General features: G+C 40.9%; 1 protein-coding gene across 1 annotated transcript; it reads left to right on the forward strand.

Annotated features, from left to right (window-relative positions):
- Window positions 1–15,238: 15,238 nt before the first annotated feature.
- Htr1a (5-hydroxytryptamine receptor 1A) lies at window positions 15,239–19,803 on the forward strand. The gene has a single exon (NM_012585.2). The coding sequence runs from the start codon at window positions 15,951–15,953 to the stop codon at window positions 17,217–17,219; it is 1,269 nt and encodes a 422-aa protein (NP_036717.2). The 5' UTR covers window positions 15,239–15,950; the 3' UTR covers window positions 17,220–19,803.
- The last annotated feature ends 395 nt before the right edge of the window (window positions 19,804–20,198 follow it).

Genomic DNA, 20,198 nt, shown 5'->3' on the forward strand with positions numbered 1-20,198 from the left:
CCACCTCAGTGTTACATTTGTCCTACACGATGAGCTTACATTGACACCCAATACCAGGCACATACTATGGTTTACATCAGGGTCCTCACGGAGCAGGAGCCTATGACTGCTTAGTCTTGCAACTTTCATGCGTCAAGAGCCACATGTACAGTACCATCACGTTCTTCAGCCAGCTTGGGTTGGAGCCTGCTTTACCTTGGTCAGTTGAGTCAGAATCTGGGTGCTGAACCCAAGGGAAAACATTCTTCTACGCAGTTGCTTTTGAAGGAAGAGAATCCTTAAATTTGCTCAGGTTTTCTCTTTTCACATAAATTTGCATTTGACACCAACACACAGGAACCTTTGATAGATGGACCCTTTCCTTTAAGGCAATGATTTTATTGTCCCCATATAGAATGCAAAATTTCTCCTCAAAGACACCAATCTTAACAGTTATATATTTTGTTGTTGGTACTCTCCTTGTCCAAATATGTAGCCTTGCTCGCACACCTTTCTTCCCCAAACAAATCTTTCCATTATCTTTAAATTAAACTTCACCCAGGTTATTAGGACATTAAAGAATGAAGCTAGGTTCTGGGACAAAACATTACATGAATGGCCCTTCTCTGTTCCTGATAGAGTATTTCTTTCCCTCTGAATACTCATGAGCAGATATCTCCAGAATACACACTTCTCTTAGCTTTAGCTTCTTACAAGCATCTACCAGGGTGTTCCCTTAAGCTCTGTTTTCAATGTTCTATCATGTTTCTAGTCCAAAGTCTCAAACATCCCAGCCACAAAGCACTTCCAAAGGCCCCAAACCCACAGTCAGGTTTATGACAGAAATGACACCACTTTTTATTACAGCTTTTAGTCTTAGCTTCTTTTCCTGTTGAAAAAAATGCTCTGATAAAATCAATTTATGTGAGAACAGGCTTACTCTGGCTCAGTTTGAGAATACAGTTCATCGAGGCAGGAAGGCAAGCACTTGAACAGTCACATTGCACTCGCAATTAGAAAGGGGAAAGCAATGAGTACACACTGATCCTTGGCTCCACTTTTCTAATTGTATGGTCCAGGATCCCAGCTGGAGCATGGTGCTACACCCAGTGGGTAGACCTTCCAAATTTAGTGCTTTCAAAACAACCTTCCACAGCTATGCCCAGAGGTTCATTCTCCAGGAGACTCTAGATTCTATGAAGTTAACAATTAACATTAATCCTCACAGTGGAACTAGTCTATATAATAATAGTCTGATATGCATAGTGTGGTGTGTGAAGTAGTGATTACACTTAATTAAATAAGTAATACTGTGTATGTATTTCCTCTCTGTCATGATAGCTAGACTGGGTCCCCAGTTCACACAATACACTTACAAGCAAATGTAAGCTTACTGATGAACGAAGAATGGAACTAGGAGAAATACCAGCTTGAGCATTCTAAGATTGTTTCAGTGATACAAGTAACAAAAGATTAATATTAATAAAAATTAGTGAGATTAGTAGGCCCAAAGCAACGGCAAAGAATCTGATATAAGTATAAGGAAAAGATGTGATCAGATTCACACTGAAGCAGCATTCAAGCATCACTGAGCCTCAGTGGACACACAGATGTTTTTAGTGGCTTATATAAGCTCCCTACGGCCTTTGCAAAGCATAATAATATAAGATGCTTAAATGAACAGAAACTATAATAAGTCAAAAAGAGAAGCCTGGCATATACGATCTGAGGGTTCTGGAGGATTTATCCTGTGAGTCTGTTTCCGTGTCTACAGCTGGCAACTGTCCTTGCCTTCCTTGTAACTCCCATCTCTACTTCTGTTCTTACATGACATTCTTCCCTGAGTGTATGCATCTCAGCATCTCTACATGGTGTTTTCTGTATGAGACCATGTCTAAAGTCTTTCCATTTTCCAAGGATACACACAGGTGTACACTCATATCATTGTGGTATCGAATTCTATAGCGATCTAGAACAAGCTTATGCTAACTTGATTACAGTTGCAAAGATTCTATTTCCAAACAAGGTTATATTCTCAGGCTGAATAAATCTTTTATTCTTTCTGGTCACAATTCAAACCTATGACTGTTATGAAATATTGTGAACACAATGTGGAGATGATCTGGCTGTGTCCAGTGTAAGTGAAAATTGATATATTTCAAAACCCAACAGTCTATTCTAGAAGCATAGAGTTAATTATAATTTATGGATCAACAACATCATCACCATTTGAAAGCTAGTAAAAATGTAACACATAGTAGGTCACCTTAGCCCACTGTATAGGAATTTGAACTTCAAAGCAAGTTCCCTGTATGATTTATTTAAGAAATAACAGGCTCTTGAGAGATTTACCTTGTCATTAAGAGGGCATATTTTCCTTCTAGTGGACTTGATTTTTGTTCTACTTAGCTCAGAACTGCCTGCAAATCTAGCTTTATGGTAATTCAATGCCTTTGTCCTAAACCAGCATTCAAGAGCATGTACACGTATAAAATTAATACAAATGCATCTTTACAAAAGAACTACTTAAATTCTGCAAAAAACCCCAAAAACCAAACAAATCTTTCAGTAGAAGTAATCCCAAGAATAGAAGAATTTTGGAATGATTAAAATTTGCACTTCTCAGAAAATGGAATCAAATTAATTAAAGTTTATTTTTATTAATGTGAATATATGCCATGAAAATGTTGAACAAAAAAGAGAGAATAGTGATCTCTCTGAAGACAGCTACAGTGTACTTATATATAATAAATTAATAAATAAATAAATCTTAAAAAAGAAATAGTGATCTCATTTCTCACATATAATATGGAAATATAACCATTCATGAAAGAGATAGATACTAAATTTAAGAGTAAATATTAAGTCCAATTGAATTAAAACTATTCTTCCTATTAAGCTTTTCTTAAATACATAAATACTTATTACATTATTCCTTTCAATTTTGTAATTTGTATCTAATGCATAAGGAAAGGGTGAAAATTAAAGCCTAGAATAATTAATTTAACACAGAACTGTAGCCCTTAGACATTTCCAGCTAACATACTACTTATTGCTGCTTCCACAGACTGAATGGCAGTAATAGGCTAGTGTTGTGTTTAGAAAGCATTGTGTCTAAAATTAACCAAGCAATGCATTGAAATGTAAGTTTTATTCTTGCATGAAAAAAAAACTTGCCAAAGGAAACTAAATTGAGGGCATTTCCACAATGTTAGATGAACCAAGTAAATTTTGTTTCAAGTAATTAGACGGAACTGAATTTCCAGTCTCCTCAGATTGATTGTGATGTTCAAATCCCTGATAACGGTCTCCATTCAACTGTGCTCTGACTCTTTAAAAAGTGAACAAGGAACATATTTACAAAAATATTCTTGCTACAATAAGTTAGGGAGTAGTCTAGAGGAACTGAGATCTGAAAAATACAACTTTTTAAAGGATTTATTTATTGCAATCATGTCCAACACAACAATCCAGCAAACCTCTAATGATCATCTCTACCCTCAAGCTGCAAGCCAAAATAAATCTTTCCTCCTAAATTTGCTTTTGTCAGGACTATTGTAATCACATCAACAGAAACAGTAATTCATAAAATTAGTATCCAGAATGGGTCTGTTTTTGGTGTAAATCTTATCATATGTGGTTCTTAGGTTTTTGTGGAAGGCATATGGAAGAATTTGTAGTTATGGGTTACAAAACCCTCAGAGTTCTGCAAGTAGAATTTAATGGGCTATTTTTTGGAGGGGAGCTTGGAACATAAGAATGGTAACAAAATATGGACAGTGTAAGTTCAGTTCATGAAGTTAGGAGAAGAACAAGGACTACTATCGTCTGCAAACTGGAATAGGAGTCTTTAACATATTAAAGTTTTAGCAATGTATGTGGCAGTGTTCAACCCGTATGCTGAGATCTTGAGTGAGGTTGAATTTGAAAAGAGAGAAAATTTCAAGACAGAATAGCATTTGGAATCTGTGCTTTCCTTCATCCATTTGAATGGTTAGAGATCAAAAATAAAAGAAGAAAGATGAAAATATAAAGTTTGATAAGGTAAAGACCACAGACACATTGACCCTTAAAAAGACATGCCCCAAAGCTGTTAAAATTGTTGGAGAGATCAGAATCTGTCTTAATTTGCCTTTTGCTACTGTAATAAAATACTATGACCAAAAGCAAAAAAAAAGATTTATATATTTATTTATTTATTTTATGTATATGAGTGCTGTATCTGCATGTACACCATTATGTCAGAAAGAGGTCATCCCATTACAGATGATTGTGAGCCACCATGTGGTTGCCGGGAATTGAACTCAGGACCTTCGGAAAAACAATCAGTGCTCTTAATCACTGAGCCATTTTTTCCAGCCCCTGAAAAGTACATTTATTAATACAAATAACTGTGAATCTAATAATTTCTCACAGTGAAAACACTGCTTTCCAGCTTTTACTGGAGTTTTTTTAAACAACAACAACAACAACAATAAAGTAATTTTGGGCTGGTAGCTTTACACTTCAGTTCTTTACTTAATACTTTCACTGTGGTGTTTGATTTTCCTCTTCAATATCTTCTGGTTTAATGATCATTTTATAAATACAATTTCCTAGAGAATTTGAAGGTTAATATATTCTCTACGGAATAGAAGAGACTAACGTCCACATGCAAGTTGCCTTTATAATGCATTCCTGTTGATAAAGCCTTCTGTGTTTTCTTTTCCAGTCTCTGACTTTCTCACTGTGCACACCCCGTTCTCTTTCCACATTTCTGAGGAATGATTCCTAGAGAGATAACATCATCACTTTTCAATATTATCACTGCAATTGTTAGCTCTCAAGTTTCAGGGAAGTTTATCTTGGGTTGACAAAGTGCATTTTCTCATTTTGATCGTCCGTGGTTGCACTCCTTTGATTATTTAGTAAACAAGGAGACCCTGTTTTGTGCTTTGCTACTGACCTCCCAGGTTCCCTCATGCATAAGAGGTGCATGATGGGAAGAGAACAGTGAAGAAGTGACATTTCTAGAGGAAGACGGATGGTGAGGATTAGACATAAGAAACTGTGCTCAGTATTAAATAATTTACTCTTTTGGTTTATTTGAACTTCTTGCAAATTTTGGGTAATGAGAAAACCTTAGTTTTATCTAAACGAAATTTCCTATCTGAACCTCATTTTCCTAGTGATTTCCAGTCAAAACTTGCAGTTTTGGAGTAATGAGTTATCTTACCACCTTGCTCTTTAAGAATCAGAAAGCATTCAATTTAGAATAGTACTTTTAGCTTCAGATCGTCTATCCTAATGCGAAGGAACTAAACCATATTTTTCTTTTCAAATAGGAAGTTTAGAAATGACCTTCGTAAGTCAGGTTTTAACTAGTTTGTATACAGTTTCTTCCCTCCTTATCAAAAGCTTTACTGTAATTGGGGGTGATGGTTAAGCAATTACTGACGAACTCCAACTTCAGCAATGACTACAGCAAAGCTTCAACTTAAAATCTCTTTGTCTTTTACCCCTGATCAAAGAACTACATTAAAATGCTAGACTTAGATCAAATTTCCTGTGAAAATGTTAAACAATATTTATCTCTCATGAAGTATCTCAGAGAAATTCCCCATGATGGATGACAAATCACACACAAATCTATAACCCGGCAAGTTCTGGGCTTGATTCTAGTAAATTCAAGCTAGAAATAAAAGCAGAGTGATTGATATTTTTGCCTAGAAATCATGTCAGTAATATCCATTAGAAAGCAAGATTTTTCCCTATGTTTACTTCAGAAGTCTTGCAGGATGAGCTTAAGTCTGTCTGGGGGAATTTTCTACCATTTAATTAGTCCTACCTTCTGCATTACTTTAAACTGGATGATGATGATGGTGGTGGTGGTGGTGATGATGGTGATGGTGATGATATGGCAATGACAACGACAATGACAACAACGATGATGATTTTATGATAGTAAAATGTATATATACTGGCTTGGTCCTTAACTCAACAGGCTTGGCTTGCCTAGAACTCTCAGAGATCCACCTGCCTTTACGTCCAGAAGAAAATGCTGAGATTAAAGGTTTGTGGCCACCATACCTGTCTAGCTTCTGTAATTTCTTTTTTTTTTCCGGAGCTGGGGACCGAACCCAGGGCCTTGCTCTTGCTAGGCAAGCACTCTACCACTGAGCTAAATCCCCAACTACTGCTTCTGTAATTTCTTTTTTTTAAATTTATTTAATACTTAATAATAATTCTTTGGTTTCCGGGCAAACATCCCCCTCCCCCCTCCCCTTCCTTAGGTGTGTTCCCCTCCCAACCCTCCCCCCATTGCCGCCCTCCCCCCAACAGTCTAGTTCACTGGGGGTTCAGTCTTAGCAGGACCCAGGGCTTCCCCTTCCACTGGAGCTCTTACTAGGATATTCATTGCTACCTATGAGGTCAGAGTCCAGGGTCAGTCCATGCATAGTCTTTAGGTAGTGGCTTAGTCCCTGGAAGCTCTGGTTGCTTGGCATTGTTGTACATATGGGGTCTCGAGCCCCTTCAAGCTCTTCCAGTTCTTTCTCTGATTCCTTCAACGGGGGTCCTATTCTCAGTTCAGTGGTTTGCTGCTGGCATTCGCCTCTGTATTTGCTGTATTCTGGCTGTGTCTCTCAGGAGAGATCTACATCTGGCTCCTGTCGGTCTGCACTTCTTTGCTTCATCCATCTTGTTTAATTGGGTGGCTGTATATGTATGGGCCACATGTGGGGCAGGCTCTGAATGGGTGTTCCTTCAGTCTCTGTTTTAATCTTTGCCTCTCTTCCCTGCCAAGAGTATTCTTGTTCCCCTTTTAGGGAAGGAGTGAAGCATTCACATTTTGATCATCCGTCTTGAGTTTCCTTTGTTCTAGGGATCTAGGGTAATTCAAGCATTTGGGCTAATAGCCACTTATCAATGAGTGCATACCATGTATGTCTTTCTGTGTTTGGGTTAGCTCACTCAGGATGATATTTTCCAGTTCCAACCATTTGCCTACGAATTTCATAAAGCCGTTGTTTTTGATAGCTGAGTAATATTCCATTGTGTAGACGTACCACATTTTCTGTATCCATTCCTCTGTTGAAGGGCATCTGGGTTCTTTCCAGCTTCTGGCTATTATAAATAAGGCTGCGATGAACATAGTGGAGCACGTGTCTTTTTTATATGTTGGGGCATCTTTTGGGTATATGCCCAAGAGAGGTATAGCTGGATCCTCAGGCAGTTCAATGTCCAATTTTCTGAGGAACCTCCAGACTGATTTCCAGAATGGTTGTACCAGTCTGCAATCCCACCAACAATGGAGGAGTGTTCCTCTTTCTCCACATCCTCGCCAGCATCTGCTGTCACCTGAGTTTTTGATCTTAGCCATTCTCACTGGTGTGAGGTGAAATCTCAGGGTTGTTTTGATTTGCATTTCCCTTATGACTAAAGATGTTGAACATTTCTTTAGGTGTTTCTCAGCCATTCGGCATTCCTCAGCTGTGAATTCTTTGTTTAGCTCTGAACCCCATTTTTTAATAGGGTTATTTGTCTCCCTGCGGTCTAACTTCTTGAGTTCCTTGTATATTTTGGATATAAGGCCTTTATCTGTTGTAGGATTGGTAAAGATCTTTTCCCAATCTGTTGGTTGCCGATTTGTCCTAACCACAGTGTCCTTTGCCTTACAGAAGCTTTGCAGTTTTATGAGATCCCATTTGTCGATTCTTGATCTTAGAGCATAAGCCATTGGTGTTTTGTTCAGGAAATTTTTTCCAGTGCTCATGTGTTCCAGATGCTTCCCTAGATTTTCTTCTATTAGTTTGAGTGTGTCTGGTTTGATGTGGAGGTCCTTGATCCACTTGGACTTAAGCTTTGTACAGGGTGATAAGCATGGGTCAATCTGCATTCTTCTACATGTTGACCTCCAGTTGAACCAGCACCATTTGCTGAAAATGCTATCTTTTTTCCATTGGATGGTTTTGGCTCCTTTGTCAAAAATCAAGTGACCATAGGTGTGTGGGTTCATTTCTGGGTCTTCAATTCTATTCCATTGGTCTATCTGTCTGTCTCTGTACCAATACCATGCAGTTTTTATCACTATTGCTCTGTAATACTGCTTGAGTTCAGGGATAGTGATTCCCCCTGAAGTCCTTTTATTGTTGAGGATAGTTTTAGCTATCCTGGGTTTTTTGTTATTCCAGATGAATTTGCAAATTGTTCTGTCTAACTCTTTGAAGAATTGGATTGGTATTTTGATGGGGATTGCATTGAATCTGTAGATTGCTTTTGGTAAAATGGCCATTTTTACTATATTAATCCTGCCAATCCATGAGCATGGGAGATCTTTCCATCTTCTGAGGTCTTCTTCAGTTTCTTTCTTCAGTGTCTTGAAGTTCTTATTGTACAGATCTTTTACTTGCTTGGTTAAAGTCACACCGAGGTACTTTATATTATTTGGGTCTATTATGAAGGGTGTCATTTCCCTAATTTCTTTCTCGGCTTGTTTCTCTTTTGTGTAGAGGAAGGCTACTGATTTATTTGAGTTAATTTTATACCCAGCCACTTTGCTGAAGTTGTTTATCAGCTTTAGTAGTTCTCTGGTGGAACTTTTGGGATCACTTAAATAAACTATCATATCATCTGCAAATAGTGATATTTTGACTTCTTTTCCGATCTGTATCCCCTTGACCTCCTTTTGTTGTCAGATTGCTCTGGCTAGAACTTCAAGAACTATATTGAATAAGTAGGGAGAGAGTGGGCAGCCTTGTCTAGTCCCTGATTTTAGTGGGATTGCTTCAAGTTTCTCTGCATTTAGTTTAATGTTAGCAACTGGTTTGCTGTATATGGCTTTTACTATGTTTAGGTATGGGCCTTGAATTCCTATTCTTTCCAGGACTTTTATCATGAAGGGGTGTTGAATTTTGTCAAATGCTTTCTCAGCATCTAATGAAATGATCATGTGGTTTTGTTCTTTCAGTTTGTTTATATAATGGATCACGTTGATGGTTTTCCGTATATTAAACCATCCCTGCATGCCTGGGATGAAGCCTACTTGATCATGGTGGATGATTGTTTTGATGTGCTCTTGGATTCGGTTTGCCAGAATTTTATTGAGTATTTTTGCGTCGATATTCATAAGGGAAATTGGTCTGAAGTTCTCTTTCTTTGTTGGGTCTTTGTGTGGTTTAGGTATAAGAGTAATTGTGGCTTCATAGAAGGAATTCGGGAGTGATCCATCTGTTTCAATTTTGTGGAATAGTTTGGATAATATTGGTATGAGGTCTTCTATGAAGGTTTGATAGAACTCTGCACTAAACCCAACTGGACCTGGGCTCTTTTTGGTTGGGAGACCTTTAATGACTGCTTCTATTTCCTTAGGAGTTATGGGGTTGTTTAACTGGTTTATCTGTTCCTGATTTAACTTCGGTACCTGATATTTGTCTAGGAAATTGTCCATTTCCTGTAGATTTTCAAGTTTTGTTGAATATAGGCTTTTATAGTAAGATCTGATGATTTTTTGAATTTCCTCTGAATCTGTAGTTATGTCTCCCTTTTCATTTCTGATTTTGTTAATTTGGACACACTCTCTGGGTCCTCTCGTTAGTCTGGCTAAGGGTTTATCTATCTTGTTGATTTTCTCAAAGAACCAACTTTTGGTTCTGTTGATTCTTTCTATGGTCCTTTTTGTTTCTACTTGGTTGATTTCAGCTCTGAGTTTGATTATTTCCTGCCTTCTACTCCTCCTGGGTGTATTTGCTTCTTTTTGCTCTAGAGTTTTTAAGTGTGCTGTCAAGCTGCTGACATATGCTCTTTCCTGTTTCTTTCTGCAGGCACTCAGCGCTATGAGTTTTCCTCTTAGCACAGCTTTCATTGTGTCCCATAAGTTTGGGTCTGTTGTACCTTCATTTTCATTAAATTCTAAAAAGTCTTTAATTTCTTTCTTTATTTCTTCCTTGACTAGGTTATCATTGAGTAGAGCATTGTTCAATTTCCACGTATATGTGGGCATTCTTCCCTTATTGTTATTGAAGACCAGTTTTAGGCCGTGGTGGTCTGATAGCACGCATGGGATTATTTCTATCTTTCTGTACCTGTTGAGGCCCGTTTTTTGACCAACTATATGGTCAATTTTGGAGAAAGCACCATGAGGAGCTGAGAAGAAGGTATATCCTTTTGCTTTAGGATAGAATGTTCTATAAATATCCGTTAAGTCCATTTGGCTCATGACTTCTCTTAGTCTGTCTAGGTCTCTGTGTAATTTCTGTTTCCATGATCTGTCCATTGATGAGAGTGGGGTGTTGAAATCTCCCACTATTATTGTGTGTCGTGCAATGTGTGTTTTGAGCTTTAGTAAGGTTTCTTTTACGTATGTAGGTGCCCTTGTATTTGGGGCATAGATATTTAGGATTGAGAGTTCATCTTGGTGGATTTTTCCTTTGATGAATATGAAGTGTCCTTCCTTATCTTTTTTGATGACTTTTAATTGAAAATTGATTTTATTTGATATTAGAATGGCTACTCCAGCTTGCTTCTTCTGACCATTTGCTTGAAAAGTTGTTTTCCAGCCTTTCACTCTGAGGTAGTGTCTGTCTTTGTCTCTGAGGTGTGTTTCCTGTAGGCAGCAGAATGCAGGGTCCTCGTTGAGTATCCAGTTTGTTAATCTATGTCTTTTTATTGGGGAGTTGAGGCCATTGATGTTGAGAGATATTAAGGAATAGTGATTATTGCTTCCTGTTATATTCATATTTGGATATGAGGTTATTTTTGTGTGCTTTTCTTCTCTTTGTTTTGTTGCCAAGACGATTAGTTTCTTGCTTCTTCTAGGGTATAGCTTGCCTCCTTATGTTGGGCTTTACCCTTTATTATCCTTTGTAGTGCTGGATTTGTAGAAAGATATTGTGTAAATTTGGTTTTGTCATGGAATATCTTGGTTTCTCCATCTATGTTAATTGAGAGTTTTGCAGGATACAGTAACCTGGGCTGGCACTTGTGTTCTCTTAGGGTCTGTATGACATCTGTCCAGGATCTTCTGGCCTTCATAGTTTCTGGCGAGAAGTTTGGTGTGATTCTGATAGGTCTGCCTTTATATGTTACTTGACCTTTTTCCCTTACTGCTTGTAATATTCTTTCTTTATTTTGTGCGTTTGGTGTTTCGATAATTATGTGACGGGAGGTGTTTCTTTTCTGGTCCAATCTATTTGGAGTTCTGTAGGCTTCTTGTATGCCTATGGGTATCTCTTTTTTTAGGTTAGGGAAGTTTTCTTCTATGATTTTCTTGAAGATATTTACTGGTCCTTTGAGCTGGGAGTCTTCACTCTCTTCTATACCTATTATCCTTAGGTTTGATCTTCTCATTGAGTCCTGGGTTTCCTGTATGTTTTGGACCAGTAGCTTTTTCTGCTTTACATTATCTTTGACAGTTGAGACAATGATTTCTAGGGAATCTTCTGCTCCCGAGATTCTCTCTTCCATCTCTTGTATTCTGTTGGTGAGGCTTCTATCTACAGCTCCTTGTCTCTTCTTTTGATTTTCTATATCCAGGGTTGTTTCCATGTGTTCTTTCTTGATTGCTTCTATTTCCATTTTTAATTCCTTCAACTATTTGATTGTGTTTTCCTGGAATTCTTTCAGGCATTTTTGCGATTCCTCTCTGTAGTCTTCTACTTGTTCTCTAAGGGAGTTCTTCACGTCTTTCTTGAAGTCCTCCAGCATCCTGATCAAATATGATTTTGAAACTAGATCTTGCTTTTCTGGTGTGTTTGGATATTCCATGTTTATTTTGGTGGGAGAATTGGGCTCCGATGATGCCATGTAATCTTGGTTTCTTTTGCTTGGGTTCCTGCGCTTGCCTCCCGCCATCAGATTATCTCTAGTGTTACTTTGTTCTGCTATTTCTGACAGTGGCTAGACTGTCCTATAAGCCTGTGTGTCAGGAGTGCTGTAGACCTGTTTTCCTGTTTTCTTTCAGCCAGTTATGGGGACAGAGTGTTCTGCTTTCGGGCGTGTAGTTTTTCCTCTCTACAGGTCTTCAGCTGTTCCTGTGGGCCTGTGTCTTGAATTCACCAGGCAGGTCACTTGCAGGGGAAATGTTGGTCCTACCTGAGGTTCCAAGGCTCAAGTGTGCTCGTGGGGTACTGCCTAAGTCCTCTCCTTGGCGGCAACAACCGAGAAGATCTGTGCCGCTCTTTCCGGGAGCCTCCGTGCACCAGGGTTCCAGATGGCATTTGGTGTTTTTCTCTGGCGTCTGGATGTGCGCAGAGTGCAGTCTCTTCTGGTTTCCCAGGCGTGTCTGCCTCTCTGTAGTTTTAGCTCTCCCTCCCACGGGATTTGGGTGCAGAGAACTGTTTTTCCGGTCTGTTTCCTTCAGGTTCCGGCGGTGTCTCAGCTGCAGGAGTCCTGCTGCTCCTGGGCCCTCCCCTACGGGAACCCAGAGGCCTTATACAGTTTCCTCTTGGGCCAGGGATGTGGGCAGGGGTGGGCAGTGTTGGTGGTCTCCTCTGCTCTGCAGCCTCAGGAGTGCCCACCTGACCAGGCGGTGAGGTCTCTCTCCCACGGGGTTTGGGAGCGCTTCTGTAATTTCTTAAGCGTTAAACATAAACCGATTGACTAAGCATGGGCATGAAGAAATGCAATACTAGTCTGATTTTATTATATAATCACAGTATTATAAGTTTAATAACAACAAAAAATCATAAAATTATTAGTACCTAAAAGATGCAGAACTATTACACTTCATGTGCATTCTTCCTAGCATCCAGAAATACAGAAAGGTGTCTACAATCTACATTTTAAGAGAGCAAAAAATTTTTTAAAAAGAAAGCAAATGCTTGATATATCATGGGCATTAATTTAAGGATGAATATGAACTACTTTGGAATTTCCTAAACATGAATTAAACACGCTACACTCTGCTATATCAAACATGATACCCTCTATCAAATTAAGATATAAAGACAAATCCAAGTTATTAAGATATAAACATAAACTCTGCACTCAAAGCCTTCTAATTTTATTGAAAAGGAAAAGTAAGCTTGTTAGCTATTAAACCAATGAGGATCCAGTACACAAAGGACAATTACTGACTGACACGTTTCCTGATTTGTGACTTACGTATTTACATATGCTAAGTCTGACACATTAGCATTCACATTGGTTCTTGAGGAATACATATTTGCTTTTTGAATGTACATGTGTTTCTTCTTTTACTCTGTAGTCTTGGCCACATTTTTAAAGTTTTCTCCTTGGAAATTTTAGATGTTAAGCATCCATTATAATCTCTGCAGTTGGAACTATATTTTAATAAACATTTTTAACTGTTTCGTGATGGATTTCACTAGAACAACTTACATGCTCACATGTTTTAAAAGGCGTTCCTCAGAGCCTGTCTTGCTGTGCACAGTTGCTGCTTTGTTTGGTGTTATGAATCCGCACACATGACAGCTTCAGGGCTTCCCTATCCTCAAATGATCGAGCCGGGACTGTGCCCACGTCAGTCCATCTTCAGGTACACAGCCCTGGGTTATATATTTCTGCCCAACTGGACTTTCTTTGGTGCTTTAGTGATTACTCTTTTCTTTGGTTTTAAGGTTTCAAAACTATGACATCCAAAGCTCAGATGTCAACACAACAGTAAGACAATTGCAGTTTGTAGCGGGTCCTTGCCTGTTGTCTAGAATTGGCTGCTCTGAGAATTGCATTATGACTTCTTCAGTTCAGGTATGTGATCAGATTCTCTAAGCAGATCTTTTTGTGTGCTGTTTTTTTATTCTGATTAATTAGAAGTGCAATTCTTTATCCTCAGTTGGGATTGCTTTTGTTTTTCCAAAAATACAATCAGCTTAAAACAAATTCCTAAATGTCTCTAATTTTCAGTATTAAGTCATTTCCTTATGAAAAAGGAAATAATGCCCTCTTCCCCCAATAAAACATGTGAGTTCTATAGCACAAACTGTGACACCACAGCACAAATAGCCGAAAATGTTGTTTGCCATGTTTCCTATAGAAGTTGTGAATGATAGATGTCATAAGCTTTCAAAGGGAGCTAGAACATACGCCAGGCTTGGTACAAACACCCAAGAAAAAGAAAAGAAAGAGAAAAGAAATGATTGAAGAAAAAATTTAAAGTGACATTTAATGGATTCTATTTATTTTATAATATTCTAGCCTTCCCAATGCTTTTTGATCCTTAACACAGTTCCTCATGTTGTAGTGATCCTCCCCAATCACAAAATTATTTTCGTTGCTACTTCATAACTGTAATTTTGCTACTGTTATGAGTCGTGATGTAAATATTTTTGGAGGCAGAGCTTCACCGACTGGGTCATGATCCATCGGCTGAGCATAGATAGGTATTTTATAGAGTCTTTGGGTTTTCTTAAAACATGCTTAATTTCTTTAAGACAAACTTTTCTAGATGGCGCTCTGAAGCAATTGCCGGAAGGTGGCGGCATAAGCAAGCCCTTATTGCACAGAGCTGTCCCGGGTGCTGAACCAAATTTCAGCGAGACTCACAGTTGCTAAGACAAGGGATGCCACCAAATTCCCTGGAGGTTTGCAGATTCTAGTGAGAGAGGCAGAAGTCCAAAGTCCATAGAAAAAGAAGCCCTTTGTTAACAATACATAGATGAACATTTCTTTCCATGATATTTGTTGCTACAAATATATGGGAGGTGTTAATTGATTGAGATGAAGAGTAGTGGTGACTGAAAAGTGTGTGTGTGTGTGTGTGTGTGTGTGTGTGTGTGTGTGTGTGTGTGTGTGTCTGTATTCAGACTACATGCCTACTTGAATTTTTAATGTTTCCTTTGGGACTCGACTGTTTTCAGCTCCTGTCCTTTAACTTGTCCTTTATAACACCCCCCCCTCCAATCCACAAGGATAATACGAAAGGGTCAGAGGCACCAGTGCCCCAGGATAGGTTAATAAGTTAAATGAGCCTTTATATTGAGAAGCTAAGACCCACAGTCTCTACCTTATAATTTAGAGGGCAGAATTTAGAAGGTGGTCTGCCCAGCTTTCCAACCTTCAGGGTCTCCGAAGGTTTATCCGCATCCCTATAGCCACACTGTGAACTGGGCTCTGTTTAAGAAACTGGCAGAAATAAAGGGAAGGTGCCAAGGGGAAATATATCGTTCTTTCTCTTTCTTTTCATTTCTTTGTTTTTTTTTTCTTTTCTCTTTTTTTAATTCCCCTCTAGTTTGCTAGGTAGGAGGCGGGGTTTAATCTGTTAAAAACATTGGTCTGACTAGCGGATCGGAGTAGATATATGAAGAGAGTTCTGAGTGTGTCCACTGGAATGTAAAGACGCCTGGCTAGAGGGAGAGGAGGGCGGGGACCCAGAAGAAGGAGGCACTCGGGACTGTGGAAGTGTTAGATGGTGGTGGGGGTTAGCGTGGGAGGAAGGGAGACTAGCTGTCTGAGCGACATACAAGACTAAAGAAAGAGAGGTGAGAAGGAAAGGGGAACTGGAAGGGAAGGCCAGTGAGAGGAAGCCGGGAGAAGGAGGCTGGAAAAAAGAAAAACAGTAGAGAAGGCAGGAGAGTCTGAGAGAAGCAACCAGGAGATGAGGGTCACAGAGTGACCCCGGAAGATGGGGTTTCTGGAATCCAGAGACTTCTGAGTCTGTTTGTTAGGCGGGAGAATCCGGCTCCCGCAGTCAGTTGGGCAGCGACGACAAAGTGAAATGGACAGTGAGAGACAGATATTGCAGCCATCTCACCAGCACCCAGAGATTTGGAAGCTGCTTCCAGCCCAACTACAGTTTCCTAGCTGGAGCCTCTGAGTGCTTAGGACCCGCGGGAGCCAAGCAAGAGAGCGCCGGTGAGTGCTCTTCTCAGATGCCTTCGCCCGAGCAAGTAAGAACTTCCCGCTCCAGTCTCTGGATCCCCTCCCTCTGAAACTCCCCAGAAAAGAAGGAAGACCCTAGGGGGAGGGGCGAGGGAGATCCCCTTGCAGTTCTTTCCCCCCTCCCTTCCCCCACCCCAGCGGGAGTGCAGGCAGGCATGGATGTGTTCAGTTTTGGCCAGGGCAACAACACCACAGCGTCCCAGGAGCCCTTTGGGACCGGCGGCAACGTTACTAGCATCTCCGACGTGACCTTCAGCTACCAAGTGATCACCTCTCTGTTGCTGGGTACTCTCATTTTCTGCGCGGTGCTCGGCAATGCCTGCGTGGTTGCTGCCATCGCCCTGGAGCGCTCCCTCCAGAATGTGGCCAACTATCTCATCGGCTCCTTGGCGGTTACTGATCTCATGGTATCAGTGCTGGTGCTGCCCATGGCTGCTCTGTACCAGGTGCTCAACAAGTGGACCCTGGGCCAGGTCACCTGCGACCTGTTTATCGCCCTGGATGTACTGTGCTGCACCTCGTCCATCCTGCACCTGTGCGCCATCGCGCTAGACAGGTACTGGGCTATCACCGACCCTATAGACTATGTGAACAAGAGGACGCCCCGGCGCGCCGCTGCGCTGATCTCGCTCACTTGGCTCATTGGCTTTCTCATCTCCATCCCGCCCATGCTGGGCTGGCGCACCCCGGAAGACCGATCGGACCCCGACGCGTGCACCATCAGCAAGGACCACGGCTACACCATCTACTCCACTTTCGGCGCTTTCTATATCCCGCTGTTGCTCATGCTGGTTCTCTACGGGCGCATCTTCAGAGCCGCACGCTTCCGAATCCGCAAGACTGTCAGGAAGGTGGAAAAGAAGGGAGCAGGCACCAGCTTAGGAACTTCGTCGGCACCGCCCCCCAAGAAGAGCCTGAACGGACAGCCAGGTAGTGGGGACTGGAGGCGCTGTGCTGAGAACAGGGCGGTGGGGACTCCGTGCACTAATGGGGCAGTGAGGCAGGGTGACGACGAGGCCACCCTGGAGGTGATCGAGGTGCACCGAGTGGGCAACTCCAAAGAGCACCTTCCTCTGCCCAGCGAGTCAGGATCTAACTCCTATGCCCCCGCCTGCTTGGAGAGAAAAAATGAGCGCAATGCTGAAGCAAAGCGCAAGATGGCCTTGGCCCGTGAAAGGAAGACGGTGAAGACTCTGGGCATCATCATGGGCACCTTCATCCTCTGCTGGCTGCCGTTTTTCATTGTGGCTCTGGTCCTGCCTTTCTGTGAAAACAGCTGCCACATGCCTGCGTTGTTGGGTGCCATAATTAACTGGCTAGGCTACTCCAACTCCCTGCTCAATCCGGTTATTTATGCTTATTTCAACAAAGACTTTCAAAACGCTTTTAAGAAGATAATCAAGTGCAAGTTCTGCCGCCGATGATGATGATGATGGTGGTGGTAATAGTGGTGACTATGGAGAAGGAGGAGGAGGAGGAAGAGGAGGAGGAAGAAGAGGAAGAGGAGGAAGAGTGTAGGGTTTACAGGACCCTCCCCATTCACTCAGTACCCTAGCCCTGGAAGCAACACCTAAGATAACTTGCTTTTCCTAGAACATGCAGCTTCTCAGCACATGGCTTTCAGTCCTTGTTCTCTCTATATCTCATTTCAAGGGGACAGTACTCTTTGCAGAAATCTTAGAGAACCACTAGTATCTGTGTGAAAAGTTATTGGCTTGGTCTTTGGCCCTAGGATCAGTTTTGGTAGTTGTAATAACATCCTCCCTATTCAAAATCCCAATTCTTCACGATGGAATTTTAAACCTTGGTGATTCAAGGTAGAAAACCGAAACAGAAAATCTAAACTGTCCTGACATCTGCCAGGCCCACTAGAACTGTCACTCTCTGCCCTACTTCTGGAACTTTGAGGATCAAGACTGCTCTGTCTCTCACTCCCTCTTGCTCTAGAAACATCTGTTCCCTTTGGGTGTCAATCTACACTGTTGAACTGGTCTCCATGCTGGTCTGGAAAAGCAGTTGGAAGTAACTACTCTGGGTTATGTGCTCTGGAAATTTTTGAATAGCAAAAGATCCCCCCCACCCCTGCACAACACCCACTTTCTGTATTTTTTTTAAATTTTTTTTTAATTTTTGAACTCAAAATCAAGTGGCAAAAGTGTCTGTTGGAGTGGACTTATAAGTAGGTCTGGCTCGTAGGAAGAGCCAGGAAGGTCTGTGGATGGTTTCTTGTCCTGGTGTTAACACTCACCAAAGAAACTGACAATCAGACTATTTGGAAGGAAGAGTTTTATTCCTACAGTTTGTTGGCCTTTCTGTAAGTTCTGGCAAGGCTCTGTGTCGTCTGCAGGAGGCGCCCACTGCTGGCCAGGGAGGGCGCACTGAGGGCGCTGAGATGCCCAGGATGGCTCGCCCCACCCACAGTTTTCTTTCTAGCAGTGAGCTCTGCCAAAGCATCACGCCTCCGGTTTGCAGCATGCAGATTCCTTCACCTCACCTCTCACAGCATCCAGGAGCTAATAAGAGAAGTTTGAGTTTGTGCAGGAGGATGGGGACTTAGAAACTTCTAAGGATGTGTGAGTGTGGGGCACGTAGAGGAGGCAGAAAGCAAAAAAAAAAAAAAAAAAAAAAAAGCTCCTAAGTGCTTTCAACTCCTGCGGTGCATCCCAGGGAGGGAGGTGTTGGGGGTGGGGCACCAAAAAGGGAGATTTTAAGCACAGGATGCAAATTTTCTCAATTCACCCCTTCCCTCTTTAGACCAAGGAACAGCTTTGTTTATCAAATCCTAACAATGCCCAGATTTATTCTCTGGGACATTGTGTGCGCACAAGAAATTTGCAGAGCTCTGGGCTCTCATTGCCAAGGGTCTCAGCACCTCACCACTACCTACCTAGGATCTTGATCTCAGAGACATACCTAAAGGAGGGCGATCTCTGTGGACTCTCAGAATCTAGAGAATTAATTTGTTCCAGCCTAGTCAGCCCCAGAATTCTGAGGGTAAAATCTCGATTTTTAGAGCATTTCCCCTCCTAGGTGTTCTTTCCCTGCAGTTATTTTTGCTGCCCTACCCCCACCCCAAAGAAGGAAATTATTTTGGTGCTTCGTTTGAATGTACGTTTCTAGCTATGTGAGAAGGCATCAAGACGTTTGCGTTATATCTGAACTTCGAGTTTTCTGTTGAATAATGGTTTCCTTTTCAAGCAATTACACGGAGATTTTTCACTTCCCCCATCCCCTTCAGCTGTGTCTTTCCAATGTCTGCACATGCTGTTTTGAAAATCTGAGCTGCATCTTTTTTATTGCCAAAGTTCCCGGTGAGATTTCCCCTTTATGATTATAAACCGGGAGAAAGGACTGCCCTGTCACATGAAGCCATTGTTTCATTTGCTAAACTAAACAAAGTGTCTATTTGGTTTCTTTTGCTCTAAAGCGGCTTATAGCCCATTGCAACAGAGCCATTTCAGAATGTAAGCCTGTGGGGTATCCACATCTGAAAGGCTAATGAAGGCTCTGTGGAGAAAATGTACAGGGCTTCTCCAATACAAATAGTACTTGTTTGTAAATATAGCTGTGTTGATTGATTGATTACCAAATTTTTTCTATATCTTTTACTGTTTTTTTTTTAGAACAGATCATTTATTTGAAATAAATCAATCCCTAAGTTTCAGATGTCACATTGGAAACCAAGACTTCTAACTTTTTTTTATATATCTTTTTTTCCATTAGGATTGTTTGAGTATGATGGGGGAGGGACACCGCTCCTGCTATTTTGAGGAAAGACTTTAAACAAGACTGGGAAGGGGGCACCCAACTGGACTATAATTGCTAAGTAATAGAGCAGTCAGAGAAATAAGTGCAACATGCACTAAATAACCCCTGATGCTTGTTTTATTTTAAAATACTTGTACTACAGTAAAATACTAATGCATCAAAATTGGCCTTCACTTTTCCTTGTGATAATAAAGGACTTCAATAATGGCGATGCTGTAATAAACCAAGACCAGTAATCTATATGTATCTCTATTTAATCGGACTCTCCATTTGTGCTAGTTGTATTAATACAAAAATAAAGGTGGAAAATAGGATTCATCTCACAACTCAGGTTAGGGAATTGCTTTTTGTTTTTTGTTTTTGTTTTTGTTTTTGTCTTTTTGACACAGTTTTGTCTGACTATATAGACCTTGCTGTCCTGGAACTTTCTGTGTGAACAAGCTGAACTTTGAATAATTCCCTTTTTATTTTAGGTACATTGATTTCTTGCTTGCATGTGTATGTCTGAGTGAAGGTATTTGAGTTGTGAGTTGCTATGTAGGTGCTTGGAATTGAACCCAGATCCTCTGGAAGAGCAGTCAGTGCTTTGACTTGGAGCTGTCCATTGCTCCCCTTGCCCCTGCCCACCCTCAAAC

This window comes from Rattus norvegicus, chromosome 2 (genome assembly GCF_036323735.1).
Source record: "Rattus norvegicus strain BN/NHsdMcwi chromosome 2, GRCr8, whole genome shotgun sequence".
In the NCBI taxonomy this organism is placed as follows: domain Eukaryota; kingdom Metazoa; phylum Chordata; class Mammalia; order Rodentia; family Muridae; genus Rattus; species Rattus norvegicus.